At 36.3% G+C, this 17,477-nt stretch overlaps 1 protein-coding gene and 1 long non-coding RNA gene across 2 annotated transcripts; one reads left to right on the top strand and one right to left on the bottom strand.

Annotated features, from left to right (window-relative positions):
* Positions 1–745: 745 nt before the first annotated feature.
* Positions 746–3,404, bottom strand: LOC148997658 (uncharacterized). The gene is made up of 4 exons (XR_016147521.1): positions 3,353–3,404; positions 2,154–2,182; positions 1,893–1,914; positions 746–916 (listed from the first exon to the last, which is right to left on the bottom strand). It is a non-coding gene; the product is annotated as an uncharacterized LOC148997658 (long non-coding RNA).
* Positions 3,405–13,714: 10,310 nt separating this feature from the next.
* On the top strand, positions 13,715–16,594 carry LOC148997659 (uncharacterized). The gene is made up of 7 exons (XM_089120318.1): positions 13,715–13,795; positions 14,387–14,447; positions 15,670–15,717; positions 15,785–15,829; positions 15,910–15,974; positions 16,099–16,237; positions 16,328–16,594. The coding sequence occupies exons 1-7, from the start codon at positions 13,722–13,724 to the stop codon at positions 16,592–16,594; spliced, it is 699 nt and encodes a 232-aa protein (XP_088976444.1). The 5' UTR covers positions 13,715–13,721.
* Positions 16,595–17,477: the final 883 nt, after the last annotated feature.

Below are 17,477 nucleotides of genomic sequence, written 5' to 3' on the forward strand. Positions count from 1 at the left end.
ACAATATCAAACTATACAAATAAAATAGTACTGAATTATGTGTGTTACACACAAGTGTTACAACTAACCCCTCTCTCTGTTACAATTAACCCCGCATATGGGGTAAGTTGTAACATTTGCACTTCTGTCACTTTCAGTCCAACTGTACGAAAATGGTAGGTCCTAGAAAAAAACTTTAAGTGTTCATTTGTAGCAGAGATGTGCATGTTGCTTGTGTAAAAAAAAGTATTAATCTAACCTAATTATTTTTTAATTAATTGAGCCAAAAGCAAAAAGCGTTAGGTTGTGCCCCGCTCTCCCCTACAACCTGGAAAAAAAAAGTTTGGTTTAGCCTATGATTAAAATATATTACTATTGTGTATAGTTTTTTTGTCCATGTTTTAATTTATTAAACTTCTCTTGTGTAGACAAACTAAAGTTGTTACATTTTATCTGATTGCATTCTCAAAAATACATTTTGTATTCAATCACAGAATCCAGATCAGTTATTTCAGACAACCCAGAATTTCTGAGGAAATAAATATACATTTCATAAAGACTCTATTGAAAAAACCTTTGTTACAATAAACCATGTTCAACCAAAAACAATATCTGTTTTTATTCATTTAAGGGCCATTATAGCTGATGCTGATTATAATAATGATAATTTTAATATCGTATACCGTGAAACCGTGAAACCGTGATATTTTCTGAGACGATTATCATACCGTGAAAATCTCATACCGTTGCAACCCTAGTAGCAGGGCAGACTGGAGATCAGCAGGACAGAAGATCAGCAGGGCAGACTGGAGATGGTCCCTCTTTCAAGACTGTCTGGCACTGTAAATCAATTGGTTTTTGGGTTCAAAAGTTTGGGTTTGTTTTTTGGGTTCAAAAGTTTGGGTTTACTGGCTCTTTTTTAAGATGCGTTAGCAAGCTGCATTGGTGCGTTTGGGTTGGTTTTGCATTGGGGAAGAGATTGCAGATTGGTAGCGTTTGGGTTGCGAGCAAGCAAGCAGCAAGCAGAGCAGCAGCGTTTTGGGATGCAAGGCCAGATTTTTTTTTTATCAGTTTGGGAAGAGAAAGTGAAGAAATGGCAAAGGTTTAAGCAAATAAGCAGGATAAAGGTTTGAATGAAAATGGATATAAGGTGTTGATAGGATAGGATAGGACAGGATAGATAACACACACACACACACACACAGACAGACACACACACACACACACACACAAAAAACAAGTTAATTACATTCTTAAAACACACAAACATGCCTATATAAAAGTACAGGAATTATTGAATCATTAAATGTGAATAAGAACTATATTGCCATTGCATTAATCATTTTGAATACATCAATAAGTAACTTATATTTTTTGTTATAACTAAAGATGGAATTTATTATTATTTTTTAAATCTTAGTAAACAACATTCCAAATTTCACTATACAGATTTCTCTGTTGCAAAAACATTCTGTTAAACAATTATACTTGTCACGATTAGCCACGCACTCCCTGGATTATCATGGACTACATTTCCCATCACGCACCTCCCTGGACTGATTATATGAAACACCATACACCTGCACTGTGCTGATTACAAAGTTCAGGTGTACGGTTCCACACACCACACCAGGGCGAAGTCTTGATGTGCCCAGGCCATCATTTCTAAGCGTTATCTTCCCGAGTTTGATTCCTGTGTTTGACCTGTGGATTGTTTACTGTTGCTGACCCTTCTCTGCCTGTCCTGACCCTGGACTGTTTACTGGACTCTGATTCTCTCTGCCTGTCTTGACCCTTTTCTTGTATATGGTTTGTCTCTGCCTTGTCTCCGTTGCCAATCCATGCCTGTCAGACTACTCTATAAAAGCTGCATATGGATCCCCTTGTGTCTGCTGACTCATTACAATACTTACCTAGATGGACACAACTTCCAATCTAAAATAAAAAAGAAGAAAAAAAAGAAACAATTTAGATTTGTTCACAGCTCAAATAAGTCCACGTTCACATTTATCAAAATTGTGTATTGTTATACATTCTTCTTCAAAGATATATTATGTTGTCCCATAATAATTCATAAACATGCTGCAGTGATTTTAAAACTTTCTACCAATCAAAAGTAAGTGAACAATATACAGTGCAAATGGCCAACAAATGAGCATTACAGTAGTACTTACATGGTGAGCTTCTCCAGAGATGACCAACACTGCGAACAAGAAAACAATGTTAAGTTTTAACAGCAAAACAGAACTGACAACATTTTTCATTCACCATTTTCATAGTGTTGGGCGACATGCTCCATTTTCATATCCGAGATCGGCAATACATGATCTTATCGTGAGGGGGCGGGGCTTACTTATTTGATTATTAACTATTTTGCTAGCAAAGGTGGAGTGTTTATTAATAGGCTTGATTAGGTTATTTCCCGATATAGTGAGGTAAAAAAGATCTTTACAGATGCAGCATTTTGACAGTATTTCTGTAGTTAAAAACGGGTTTTAATCATTTCTTGGGTCAAGAGTCAGAGTTTAAGATATGCGTCTTCCTACACTTCACATATGCGCACTTCAATAAGCCCAAAGAACGCGAGTTAATGTGTTTTAAACGGCAGGAGAAATCAGAGTAAGGGGCAAAAATCTAGCAAAAAGTCGATCGGTTTATACAAACTTACGACTTGACTCCGATAAAGGAAAACGGGTTAGTGCGTTTACATGACCACATGCATTGTCAGTTTATTCAGCAAAATCGGGTTAAGAACGTGCATGTAACCGCGCTCATTCTCTGAAAGTGAAAGTAAAAAAACGGACTGACCTTTCGGCATCTGTCGCTGAATTCTCTCAGAGATGATGATGGATATAATGATATAGCGAATGTCTTAATTTACTGGCTTAATATTTCTACATTAATGACAGTGGGGAAAAAAGGAAGAAGAATATTTCTTGTTTAACAAGTATTTGAAGCTACTTTTGATTTTTAAAGATGGCAGAGTTTTGCTGTGTTCGTAAACTAAAGACTGTTATTAGGCCTGTGTCATTTTAGTGATATTACTTTTATTTAGTAGCATAAGTGTTATTAGTGTCATTGATTGTTTTGTTAATGTGCTAAGGAAACAAAATAGTGACGAACACGATGCCGTTTTCATCTTGGATCTGTATAAGAACGATGCGTCTGTTAAAACAAGCACTCTTGATCATTTGAGAATGAATGGATCACTTTGCAATTAAATTTTGTGGGATAAATTAAATATGGGATGTAGTTTTTTAGTCTGTTTTAAAAACATTTTCTTAGATGAGTCGTCATACGCATTGATAATTATATTGCATTAACATTTAGTGGTAAATATATGCAGTGCAAATAGCATTACAGTAGTACTTACATGGCGAGCATCACCAGAGATGACCAGCACTGCAACAAAAAAGGCATTAAAACCATATTCCATAAACCAAATTCCATAGAGATCAATTTCCATAAAGAGATAATCATAACAATGTTTAAAAAAACACTATACAAAATTAATTAAATAAACATACTTTATAAACATTTATTTGAATATATATTCATAAATTCATGATGATCTCAATTCTAGAAATACTCAACCAATAATTCTGGGAAATTTAGTTATAGTTTGTTTGCAAAAAATTAAAAATTTGATCCATATTAAAATAAAATAATAAAGAAACTGCATGAAACCAGCAGAATGTGATGCTTGCCTCATCTGGCTGGATGAGCAGGGCATCTGGATCAAAAGTAACTTTAAGAGTGACAGCAACAAGTACCTGTGATTGCAGAAGGGCAGATGGCTCTTAAAAGAGCCTTTGGGTTTCTTTTATGCTGTTAAGAAAAAACAAAAAGGATGAAAAAAATAATCACCATCTTATATATTACATAGGTGTGTGAGAATTTGGAAAGCGTGAATCAAAAAGGATACTTACATAGCAGAGGCAATGACCGTTTTCTAAAGTGAAAAAGGAAGAAGAAAAAAAGCATCACTGAATATCTTAGTCAATGTAGATATTTATTCAATCTAAAGAGAAATCATCACTGACCAATCAGTTTGCTATGCCTAAGATCATATAATGCCTATAATCATTTATGTCTAGAATAGAATAGTGAGAAATAGAATGTACTGATGATGAACTTTATATAGTCAATAGAAATGATTACAGCAATATGTTACAAATACAAACATCATAAGTAGATTATATTGCATAAATTATGTAAAGAAAAAAATTGGGTGGACAATATGTGCAGCCAACGAAAGTAATGTTAATCTTAAATTGTGTAATGATGTAGAGCAAAAACATACATTTACATGTAAATATATTGTAAATAAAACAGTTTGTGTGTGTGTGAGAGAGAGCGAGAGAGAGAGAGAGAGAGAGAGAGAGAGAGAGAGTGAGAAGCTGAATCTGACAGCAATCTATAGAGGGAATGCATTTGACACGTGACTTTCCCGCGTGACAACCCCCCTCAGCCTGACCGAGTGGCAAAAGATCTGCTGCGTGACTGGATTCAATAGGGAAAAACTGCGGAAATGCGACTAAATCGAACAATTTTATCAATTTAAACTAAATGTTGGACTCAATATAGTGTTCCTTACAACTTACTAAAGATCCAACGATCCATGGATATTGACATGCAGCCGGGAATCGTGTTGCCTGACATTTACTGCCTGATTTCGACACCAGGGAAATAAAAGCAAGACCTAAACATAAAGCAAATTTGCCTGTGAACGCTTTATATAAATACAATATTGGTAGGTCTAAATCCGGGTGATCACTTATATCAGTGTTATATCCTATATATATCATATCGTCCAGCTCTAAAACTTTATACGTTTTTTGGTCAGTGTTTATTAAAAAAACATCCAATAATGCAGAATATGCAATGATAAATATTTAATTGATGAGCTGTTAATGTATATAACAATACAAAATATACGGGTATGGTTTTACAGCTAAATTCAGCATATTGACACAAAATGATAACTGCAAATCCACCTTTGGCTGACTGGAGTCCAGTCGTTTCTTTGAATTGCTACGATCCATTTGCTCCTCTTTCTATAGCAGTCTGTAAAAATATACCTCCGATGTTTTGTCAAATCTAGTTGTAGGCCTACAGTCAATCGCAAAGCTCTTTCCCACTTTATTTGTGTGTGTTGTGTTTGTTTTTCGCGGTATTCACGCTGAACACATACAGCCGCTCAGTCTTTTTGCCACTCACTGTGAGGAACTGCAGGCACGCCGGCCGACGGTGACGTCATGCGCATTCCCTCTATTATGAAAGGCTGAAACATGAATCATACGTAATTGACCCTTTGCAGGGAGTTTGATTGACAGGTGACCTGACCAATCATAATCCGCCATTTTGTCCGACACAGCAGACAGGAGAATTATATTAACGTTGGAGGATTTCAACTTGAGAAACGGAGTGTAACGTTACTGACGTCTTTCCGCGGTTAAAACAACATACATTCAGCGGTTCATTACCGGGGTAAAGTTAGTTTTGTTTTCGATATTCCCCGGACATTCGCTGAAAAATGGCAATACCTCCTAAACGACTAGGCCAAAAAATTATTTAAACACTATTGCAGCTATAATGCAAGGCTAACAATGTTTCACAAGCTTAATTTTCCGTATTTTCGCTTTATACACGGAGCACTGCCCCTCAAAAGCCGCCGAAATGTGAGTTTCGCCGGGAAAGCTCGCTCTAGACGGAGAAGCGAGTAAGGGACCGTGGGGAAAGTGCACTTTTTTTTTCGTTTTTAAGGAAAACGCAGAGTGTATGTTTTAGTAATGGCTTTTTAATTCTAAAGGGCCTAATGACATGAGACCAGTGCAGTTCGGTAGGGGGACTCAGTGGGCATCTTTAACAACCCCTCCTTTACCCCTACTGGCTGAAATCGGTATTGCCTGTCCAAAATTAACATTCTTTTTGTAATAGCTTTGTCCAGACCAGAAGTGAGACAGAGACATCAAACTAGTGTCATTCAGTGGAGGAGGACAGGGGACAACTTTCACAACCTTTAAGTTTACCACTACTGCTCTATTTTTTACCCCTATTGGTGGAAATTGGTATTGTATGTCCAAAATTAACACTCTTTCAGAGACATCAAACAAGTGTCATTCATTAGAGGAGGACAGGGGACAACTTTCACAACCTCTATTTTTAACCCAGCTGCTCTATTTTCACCCCTACTGGCTGAAATTGGTATTGCATGTCCAAAATTAACATTCTTTTTGTAATAGCTTTGTCCAGCAGTGAGACAGAGACATCAAACTAGTGTCCTTCAGTAGAGGAGGACAGGGCACAACTTTCACAACCTCTATTTTTATCCCTACTGTTCTATTTTCACCCCTACTGGCTGAAATTGGTATTGCATGTCCAAAATTAACATTCTTTTTGTAATAGCTTTGTCCAGCAGTGAGACAGAGACATCAAACTAGTGTCCTTCAGTAGAGGAGGACAGGGGACAACTTTCACAACTTCTATTTTTACCCCAACTGCTCTATTTTCACCCCTACTGGCTGAAATTGGTACTGCATGTCCAAAATTAACATTCTTTTTGTAATAGCTTTGTCCAGCGGTGAGACAGAGACATCAAACCAGTGTCAATCAGTAGAGGAGGACAGTGGACAACTTTCACAACCTTTATTCTTATCCCTACTGTTCTATTTTCACCCCTATGGCTGAAATTGGTATTGCATGTCCAAAATTAACATTCTTTTTGTAATAGCTTTGTCCAGCAGTGAGACAGAGACATCAAACTAGTGTCCTTCAGTAGAGGAGGACAGGGGACAACTTTCACAACTTCTATTTTTACCCCAACTGCTCTATTTTCACCCCTACTGGCTGAAATTGGTACTGCATGTCCAAAATTAACATTCTTTTTGTAATAGCTTTGTCCAGCGGTGAGACAGAGACATCAAACCAGTGTCAATCAGTAGAGGAGGACAGTGGACAACTTTCACAACCTTTATTCTTATCCCTACTGTTCTATTTTCACCCCTATGGCTGAAATTGGTATTGCATGTCCAAAATTAACATTCTTTTTGTAATAGCTTTGTCCAGCAGTGAGACAGAGACATAAAACAAGTGTCATTCATTAGAGGAGGACAGGGCACAACTTTCACAACCTCTATTTTTACCCCAGCTGCTCAATTTTCACCCCTACAGGCTGAAATTGGTATTGCATGTCCAAAATTAACATTCTTTTTGTAATAGCTTTGTCCAGCAGTGAGACAGAGACATCAAACAAGTGTCTTTCAGTAGAGGAGGACAGGGCACAACTTTCACAACTTCTATTTTTACCCCAACTGCTCTCTTTTTACCCCTACTGGCGGAAATTGGTATTGTATGTCCAAAATTAACGTTCTTTTTGTAACAGCTTTGTCCAGCGGTGAGACAGAGATATCAAACCAGTGTCATTCAGTAGAGGAGGACAGGAGACAACTTTCACAACCTCTCCTTTTATGTGAATAATCCATGTCAAAATAAAACAAATTAAAAACTTTATCCATCAGGAAGGGAGAGATATAAAAATCATTCAGTACAGGGGAACAATTGACATTGTTAGACTTTCTTGTTTCTTTTACAACAACTAATTGTTAAATAAAATGTTTATAAACTTGTGGTTGTGCATTGTTTTGAAGTTTTGGCAAGATGTATATACATATGTGTGTGTGTGTGTGTGTGTGTGTGTGTATAAATACATGTGCTGATCATATAATTAGAATATCATAAAATTATATTTATATATTATATAGACTCATTACATGCAAAGTGTGATATTTCAAGCCTTTATTTATTATAATTTTGATGATTATGGCTTACAGCTGAAAAACACAAAATCTAAATCTCAGAAAATTAGAATATTACATAAAATCACACAGTAATCCCATTGTCATTTAACCAGGTTTTGGTTATTTTGGCAGAGTAGGCAGGTGCAAATCCTCCTTGAAAATGAAGGAAGCATCTCCATACAGCTTGTTTGCTGAAGGAAGCATGACGTGCTATGACAATGTCGTGGAAGACGTCTGTGTTGAGTGGACAGCACAGTGGACCAACACCCACCGATGACAAGGCTCCCCAAACCAACACAGACTATGGAAACTTCACACTGGACTTCAAGAATCTTGAATTGTGCGCTTTATATTCTTCCTCCAGACTCTGTGACCTTGGTTTCCAGATGAGATGCCAAATTGGCTCTCTTCAGAAAAGAGGACTATGGTCCACTGTGCTTTATTAAATCCAGAGTCAACGCAGCCATCTACCAAGACATTTTCAGAGCACATGCTTCCTTTATTTTCCAGCAGGATTTGTACCTGCCTACTCTGCCAAAATAACCAAATTCTGGTTCAATGACCATGGGATTACTGTGTAATAATTACTGTTCGATTTCATGTAATATTCTAATTATCTGAGATTTAGTTTTTTTGGTACAATCTGTAAAAAAAAAAAATTTTTTTTTTTTGAATGATATTCTAATTATATGACCAGCATCTATATATACCCTGTCTGTTTCAGTGTTTGTCATGGAACCCTTGCCTGTACTGGATTGTGAGTACGGATTACCCAATAAAGAACTGTTTTAGAATCTTCCGGTGTGTGTGCGGAACATGACATTTACTACACAATGGAATTACTTAAGTGCTCTTAGCGATGTCTCACGTTTTTTAGGCCGAAACATTTTTCTATGCAGACAACCCAGGCTCCACAAATGTCAACAAAGAAAAACTGTGGAGACCCGTCCACGAAACATAACAAACGGTTCCAACCAATAACTGACAAGAAGGCCCTGGGGGTGGGATGTCGGGGGTCAGTGCAGATGAGGAGGAGGGAGGGTCTATATAGCCTCCGTTTTTTTTGAAAATACTTTAAACGTCAACAAGAAGTTACGTCACCCCGCATGGCTTAGAGCACCTTTAAATATGTTTTGACTTCTTTAAATATGTCATTTTTCCACATGCATTGGACCACAATAAATTAGTTAATGAATTTCATTATTCAAAATAAATATCTAAATCTGTCACTTACTACAAACTGTTTATGTTGAAAATTAGAATTAGTAAACATGTTAGAAAACAATACTGTCATTTGTTGTGAAATATACATTATGCAAAATATTTCTTGTGTAATGAAAAGTGATTCTTATTTTATCTTACTCTGAATAATTAGGGTAATAGAGTCTCAGGAGAGTTTTCTATTACTTTTCAAACCAATCCCTTGCAAGTCAATATATTTCTCGTTGACTTAACTACACTTATCATCATCAATTTTAACAGATTTCTCATATATAGGCTGAATATTTACAATACCACTGGGTTCCAATGAATAAAAAAGAAAATGAAATTATAAAATAAAGTGAGTATAAGTAAATTTGATTGCACATGTTGGGTTTTCATGTTTTTCAAAAGATATTCCATAGGTATTGCTAACTGTTTATTCTGTCCTAAACATACCTGTCATGCAAAAAGAACAATCCACAAGATCAAAATTTAATTATATTACTATACTTCTTTAGATGGACTCCCTAACTTAGGGAATACCTGTGTCACACACACACACACACACACACACACACACACACACACACACACACACACACACACACACACACACACACACACACACTCAGACGTGAACTTTCCTTCTAACACATGCATATTCACATTTACTACATTATTCTTTAAGAACTCATAAGTTATTACACCAATAACATTGATGGAGTTCTTATATTGTTTCTTGCATGACTATTTATAACAAGTTCAAAATTTGTATTATTTACTTTTTTTACATAGATTTGTTTTATAAAAACATTACTTAAGGTTACACAGTACAAGGATTGCTAAAAAACTTTAAAAACCTTGCTTTATATTTATTTTTATGCATGCATCTTTATAAACAGTATTATGTTCAACTGTTCTGAAAGTAATATATACAAAGCAACTACTGTTATTAAAAACGTTTGTTTGTTTAACATATGCACAACAGTGCACATTTAACAAACTTGTTTTATACTGTTAACATGCACATCTTAAACAATTAATATTAAAGTGTGCTGTAACAAATTTCAAACTTGTGTGCTTCAAATTCTTTCAACTACTTTTTTATTGAAAAAATAAATAAAACTTTTGTTTATGTAAACATGCATTATTGCAAACCCTTGTTTACTTTACTGCAAACACTGAAACATTTTAAATTAAAGTTTACACTGAAAGTAAGACCATGAGTGACCTTCTACTGCCATCCAAATTTACTACAGTTTTGTATTTATTTCATTTTTACTTTTTAAAATTCAGTTGACTTTTTAATGTAGGTTTCCTAATTTATTTATTTTTTTAAAATGCTTTTTATTTAGTTTTAATTTAAGTTTTAGTACTTTTAGTGTTGTGTAATCATTTGCAATTTGTTATTTGACCCAAAAATGTAAAGATCAAACACTATAATAACTGAACAAAATCATCACAGCCTACATCTTTGTAAGTGCTAATCCATCTCAAAACTGCACTCAATAGTTTAAATAGTTTTCACTTCTGACAACTAAGAGTAACACTAAAACTATTTTGTTAATGAGGATCAGATAAAAGCAGTTCTTGCATCAAACTTAATCCTCAAGTATAGATGGTTGCCTACTGTTCACAATCCAATCTCACCTCCAGTAAAATTAGGCCTACATTTTATGATTTTTCAAAAAATAGTCATTTCAATGATGTCAGCCATTTAAACAACAAATGCGTATAAATGCATTTGTTGTCATTGACGTAAGATATCTCTCTTATATATATATATATATATATATATATATATATATATATATATATACTGTACATACTTAATGGGTATCTTATATCTATACTTAAGAATGTGTCTACTTTTGCCACCTTTGATTACTAGATATCTCATTGATTTAAAAGTTCTATTTAAAGTGGATCAAAAAAAGTTATTAAAGTTGAAAAGTCATATATATCTTTAATGAAAGGTCTTAATCCACTTCAAATGTTGATTACTGTATTATCACCAACTTGTATCAACTGCAGGAGCATATGGACTTAACATATTAAAGCCACAGAGGCCATGTCACTTAATGTTAAAACCGTGTCTCATCAACTGGCTATATTTCTAGACAATTTGTAAAAAAAAAATGTTTTGCTTTTAGGTCAGAACTTGTCACCGCTGCCAGTTGAATGACCCAATCAAGACTGTTGTGCCAGTTTTGCATTCCATCAAGGTACTGCTTACAATGCTTTAGCATACTGAGTGATGAAACTAACAAGCTAATATCAAGCTTGCGTACAGTTTTACCAGCTTTTGAGTAATGCTAGTTTTGTGGCATGCAGGTAAAAGAAGCTTGGGAGGTGCTTGGTTTGGATCTGATTGGACCACTGCCAGAAACGGCACGCAACAAGAAGTATGTTCTTACCATGACTGACCTGTACACTAAGTGGGTGATTGCAGCGCCCCTGGAATCTAAGACAGCAGCTGAGGTGTCTGCAAAAATAATCAGAAAGTTGTACTTGTTCGGCACGGTCAGAAAAATAATTACCGACCAAGGGAAAGAGTTTGTCAACCAGGTGAAGTTTTGTAAAGGTTTAATTGTTTTCCCCTACTCAAGTCACTCTCAACATATATGTTGTCTGCAATTACTCTAGTCTTGCAAATTTAACCGATGATCCCTCTGCAGCTCAACAGCAGCATTTTCAACGCGCTGAACATTAAACATGCTGTCTCCAGTGCTTACCATCCCCAGACCAACGGACAGGTAACTCTTAAACAGGATATCCTTAAAGTACTATTGTTGTCTTGCGGTTATTTACAAAGATGTTTAGAAAAACGTTCCTGTGGCCATATTTATACATGTCACTTCAGATTCCAAACGAAATGAACACTAGAGGCAGTAAAATAGCAAGCGCTTTTAATTATTTTCATACACAATTATGAGTACAAGGGTAGTTTCAAGGGTAGACCAATGACATGTTTTCATGTGGCTCCTTGCACATTATTATGTTATGACCTCAAAACCCTTTTAACCATAGTGCATGATTTGTAAACTTATAAATTATGAAGTTTGCATCACTTAACCAGCTCCATATGGTCCATATGAGCCTGGGCTGGTTATTCATCAACTTTATAAATTCATTGATATGTACAGGATGAAAGAACCAATCAGAACATCAAGCGTGCTCTCAGAAAGTATGTTAATGACAGCCACAATGACTGGGACCTCCACCTTCCTGCTGTGGTGTACGGCATCAACACTGCAAAGCAGGTCTTAACACATTTACTTGTTATATTTATTATATCTACTGTTAGATGTCAATGGGAAAACTAAATTGATTAATTTATTTAATACTTAATGTTAAGGGTGGACTTTTTCATTTAATACACATTTGATAGTAAATGAGAAGCTTCCTATGTGATCAGTCCTCCACTAGACACAGTCCATACTTTCTACTCTTCCATCGACACCCTCGTCTGCCAGAGGTCATGAATGCCTGTCCCATGGGAGATGATTTTGAAGTTACTGACCCAGAAGATGACATCGACTCCAGAGTCAATAAGATGAAACTTCTCAATGAAACGGTTTGTTTTTGAATAATAATGGTTATTCAAAGAAGTGGTGAATTTCTCAGAATTAGACCTAGGCAGAGGCTGATCTATGTATTTTCTTTCCTATGATTCCGCTTTATTTGTACACATTTACACTGTATATATCGTTAAGAGATGTGGAGAATGTAATTCATTTCTTTGTAGGTTCTTCGCAACATAGAGCACGCACAGGGAATGCAACAAAAGCCATTTCAAAATCGCAAGCGGAAGTTTGTGCGAGTATGTTCAATTCAGGCTGGTGATGATGTTCTGCTCTCGGGGGACCCCAAGAAACGACGGACAGGAGACACGTTTACTAGTCAGCACAAAGGACCATTTACTGTGGCCAGCATCTCTTCCAAAGGGGTGGCTACGATTGCGGAAGGGTCAACTTGCCAGAAGGTTAATGTGTCAAGACTGAGGACATACTACAGATCGAAAAGTAAGAGTGTTTGATAAACTTTGTACAAAACAGTTTTCAATTACATGCTAAATTCATTAATATATGAAATTTCTTTTTTTTAAATTCCACAAAACTTCTTGTTACTAATTGTGATGTATTTGTGGATCATCAGATGGACCAACTGAGAGGATGCTTCTCCAGGACCATGGTTACTCAGTATTTGAGCGGCAGATAGAGCATCCATATGCTTGTTCAGGAGCAAAGTGGGAGAAGGACTTGGGCCCTACTCAAGATGAACTGGTAAACATTCAATTTTAGTAAAACTTAATTTAAACATATTTAAATAGCCAATGCTAAATAATGTTAAATTTTCTTTGTTTTTAGTTAAAGTATGTGTTAGACAAAATCGTCCGCCAGGAGAGCTTATTGTAAAGCAAGGCAAAATTTGCCTTACCCGAGAAGACTTCTGGAGCCTGGGTTTAAGCCAGTGCATGGAATCTAATGTGCGTATATTCAATCTTAGTTTACAACACAAAAAAAACAAAATTCCCAGATAATGCATAATGTTCCACAAGGCTTTCAATGAGATGCAATCTTTTTTCAATTAATTTCAGATTGGAAATGCTTGCCTCAAGATTGTCGAAGAAGCTGCACAAAGACATGTACTTCATACTATTATATCTTCTTTTAAAAAGTATTTATTTTAATGTATGTGTGTTCAGTAATTTATAATGTTCTTTCCAAAAGGGAAAAGATGTTCACATTGTGGACCTCTATGTGGTTCCCACATGGAAAAACCAAAATGTGGACCCAGTGCATTGTTTGCCTGTACGTTTTGCTATTATACTCATCAACTAATAATAACTCTTTTGGGAACAGGCACAGAAGTTTATTATTATTGAATAATATTTTGTTCCAATACTGTTAGGAAAACTTGAGGTCCAAGGATCTCATACTATTTCCAGCTTGGAGCATCTGCTCTGTGTTGAGTTTTTTTAATTTTTTTAACTATAATCTTTCTAGCTGTAACGTTTTAAATTCAAAAGCTAGGGTTAAGTCCATTCTATTTTCATGGATATTAACAAAATACCCATTGCAGGTTATGGTGGTAGCTAAAAGGGAGATACTTTTCCTTGATTCTCTTCGTCCTGATGGTTTTGGAGATGACAGTTTAAGAACCATATTTAGGTTGAGACAAAAGAGATTAATTTACAAGCCTTGTTCCAGGCATGTTATTTGGTTACAATTTCCAAGGGGAGCCTTGTTTCCAGGCTTCATTCAAATAAAAGCCTCGTTCTCAGGCTTCGTTCACATAAGATCCTTGTTCTCAGGCTTCAATTTAATTTAAAAGCCCCGTTATCAGCATACATAACTGATAATTTAATTACATATTATCTATTTTGTGTTGACACATTGCAGGCACATTGCAAGCTCTATTGACCCAGGATCCTGGACTGAAAAAACAGGAAGAGACCTTGGGGTATGATTTTTTTTTTTTTAAAGGATGGAATTGTGTAAAGTTAATTTAAAGGTCTCCTAACATGGGGTTTTTGTTGTTTCCTGGGTTGCCCTAATAATGTTACTATGTTATTTTTTACTATTACAGCCATCGAGATTGATGAATCATGCTAATTTTTAAAGAATTCAGATCTATTCCATCACATTAAATGTTGCTGTGATTAGCATTGAGTGAGCAGAGGACAGTCTGTCAATCACGAGGATGAAGATCTTATCATTGCAACAGTTTCTGCTCTCTCTAATGCTTTCAGCAATGTAGACACGATGATGTACATACAGTAAGAGCTTCGTTATACAGTGTAACGTGCGTCATTAATTTCATAACAAGTTGTCCAGATAAACTTGCGCTGTGTGGAAAGATTGTTCTTTGATTGCTTTCTGTATAATTTGTTCAGAATTTAAATAAGATTATTTTCATCCTACTAAAAGAAACGATGTGAAGTTGATATTTTAGTCACTGGATTGACTTACTGATGCATAAACAGTATTGAACGATTTTGAGAGAAATATTAACTTAAGCTCGATCGATTTATTTTCAGATGTTGATCGAGTTGAGGAAACAGTCGCTGGGGAAATGTTTGGACCATACAAAACTTTGGGACGTTGTGTCGGCGCACTTCCAGAGAAAATAAAATTAACCCATTGTTTCTTCAGAGACTCGGATGAAGGAACTAAAAAATACTTTTGTGTTCAATTTGTTAATCCGAACACTGATCAACTTCCATGCTTCGCTCGTTTACAAGACCTGCAATCTCTCAAGGAAAAACTAAAATCTCAAAGCTATTTCTCTAGGAAAAACTCAAATCACGCCTGCATGTTCGTACTTCCTGTTCCTAGCTCGTTTTCTCAAGGGCGAGCCAAATTCTCTGGGTGGGCAAAGCAGAGAAGGGGGAGGTACCTTTCCCCTGTATGACGTCATAAGGGGGAGATTCAAGATCAGTCCATCAGAGATCTAATTTTCTCACAGGCAGAGAAAGATAGCCAAAACTCTGAAGTCAAAACTCTGACTGAAAATTCTAGACAAAAGGGGACCAAATACAGGCTAGGAGAACTCATATTAATGTTAAAAAACCTCAGAAAGTGAAACTTTCATGTCAGGGGACCTTTAAGTATGTATGTATAAATGTTTTAACAAACTAGCAGATGTTTTTAAAATGACTATGGATGGACTATCCCTTTTACAGGTTTCTCTTCAGTGTTCAGAGAATTCCTGTGGTGTTTACATGTTGATGGTAAGAATAATTCATTAGTCAGAGCTGTTAGATAATAAAGTCTTACAGTGTTATTTGTATTTCACAGTATGCTCTCAGTACCTGCACTTCCTGTCCATTAATATTCACAGAGGTAAGCTGGATTTTCACACAAGTATCCCATCAAACTCATATGTATCTTATATGTATTTTTAATTTTTTTTGTGTTTTTAGGAGGAGGTGCCATTGATTCGCCAGTGGTGGTGCATTCAGCTGATGGAGAGGTTTTGCCTAGAAGGGTATGACATGTTCTACAGTTACAATTTCAGTATCTTGGTTGTATTTAGCCACTTTTAGAAAAGTGACAATAAAAAGGTTGTGTACTAAAACAATAGAGTTCTAACATTAACATGTTTTCCAAAGGCATGGACAAAAATTTGCCTTTTGGACAAATGAAGCATCCCAACTCCTTCAGGGAAACCTTGAGCCTGTCTTTAGGGTGTCAAAATCCACCACCACCACCACCACGCTCAGCAAAAGAGTTGAAGAGGACATTGATAGGGTAAATTATTTTATTGGTCATATATCAAGCAGTTGCATGCATGCTAGATAAATATATTCATTATTTTGTGCCTTTTATATATATTTACAGCCAATCATTGTAAGAGACCTTCTTACAGCGCGGGACTGGGTACGTAGTCATGGAGACTTATTCCGTGGGAAGGTGACAGAGCCTTCTTTTCTGCAGATGAGTGAAAGTCAAAAAGAAAATGCCCTCAGGAAGGTCCTAGAGGAACGTCCAGACTCAAAGGATGACTTTTTGTTTTTATTCCAGTGTCTACATGACATGGAAACATTTTTATCATCCTGTGTTTTCCTCAGTTCCTCAGTTATAATAATAATAAGGCACTATGGCTAATATCAGTAAAATCAAATTAACAAAAGTCATTAAAAGTCAAAATCTTAATACAGAATGTATGGCGTGAGAAGCGTGGCTGGCTGCGTTTGATTTTAGAATAATTCAAAATGTAGGCTATGTCTTGTCTTGTGATTAATCAGTATCTGAGTAGCATTGATGGGTTTTGTTTTAAACATTTGAATTGTCATCTGTTGTGCATACGAAATTAGAAAACGCGGATGGAAACCGCGTATTGAGTCGTGTTTCAAACTCATTGATCAATATGCTTGCGTGGGAGTCAGTAAACTGTGCGCTGGTGTGCGAGTCTCATCGACAATAAACGCAAGCTATCTGTAATAAAGCTTCAGGAGAATGAGGATCCATTTGCAGTTTTATTATAATCGTCGTTGTACAGTCAAGGTCAATCACCAGCAAACACAACAGTAGAGATAAGGCAACTCGTAATCCAGAAACAGGCATAAGATCAGGGCAGGTGGCAAACTCACATAAACCAGTCCAGTAGAGAATATAGTTCAGGGCAGGCAGCAAAGAATCAAGATGAGAATAAACAGTCCAAAGGTAATCCACGGGAGGACAAGACACAGGAAGAAACGCTCGGAGTTGATCACCAGGGTAGATACAAAACTTCGCAATGAGGGTGAATCTGAGAGCACCTTAAATAGTCCACTAATGAAAGTCAGGTGAGAGGTAATCAGTGCTGGGTATGTGGGAAATGTAGTTCAAATGGTTTTAATATTCAGGAGAGAGTTCCCTCTGGTGGTGAGCAGAAGGAACCGCGGGAGTCTCGTTTGTGACAGAGCCCCCCTGCTCCTCCTCCTCCGCTCTCGGACCACCAGCGGGTTTAAGAAGTGATGTATGAAAAGTGGGAGAGATACGATAATTA

This window comes from Pimephales promelas, chromosome 2, assembly GCF_988280905.1.
Source record: "Pimephales promelas chromosome 2, fPimPro1.hap1.1, whole genome shotgun sequence".
NCBI classification, from domain to species: Eukaryota; Metazoa; Chordata; class Actinopteri; order Cypriniformes; family Leuciscidae; genus Pimephales; species Pimephales promelas.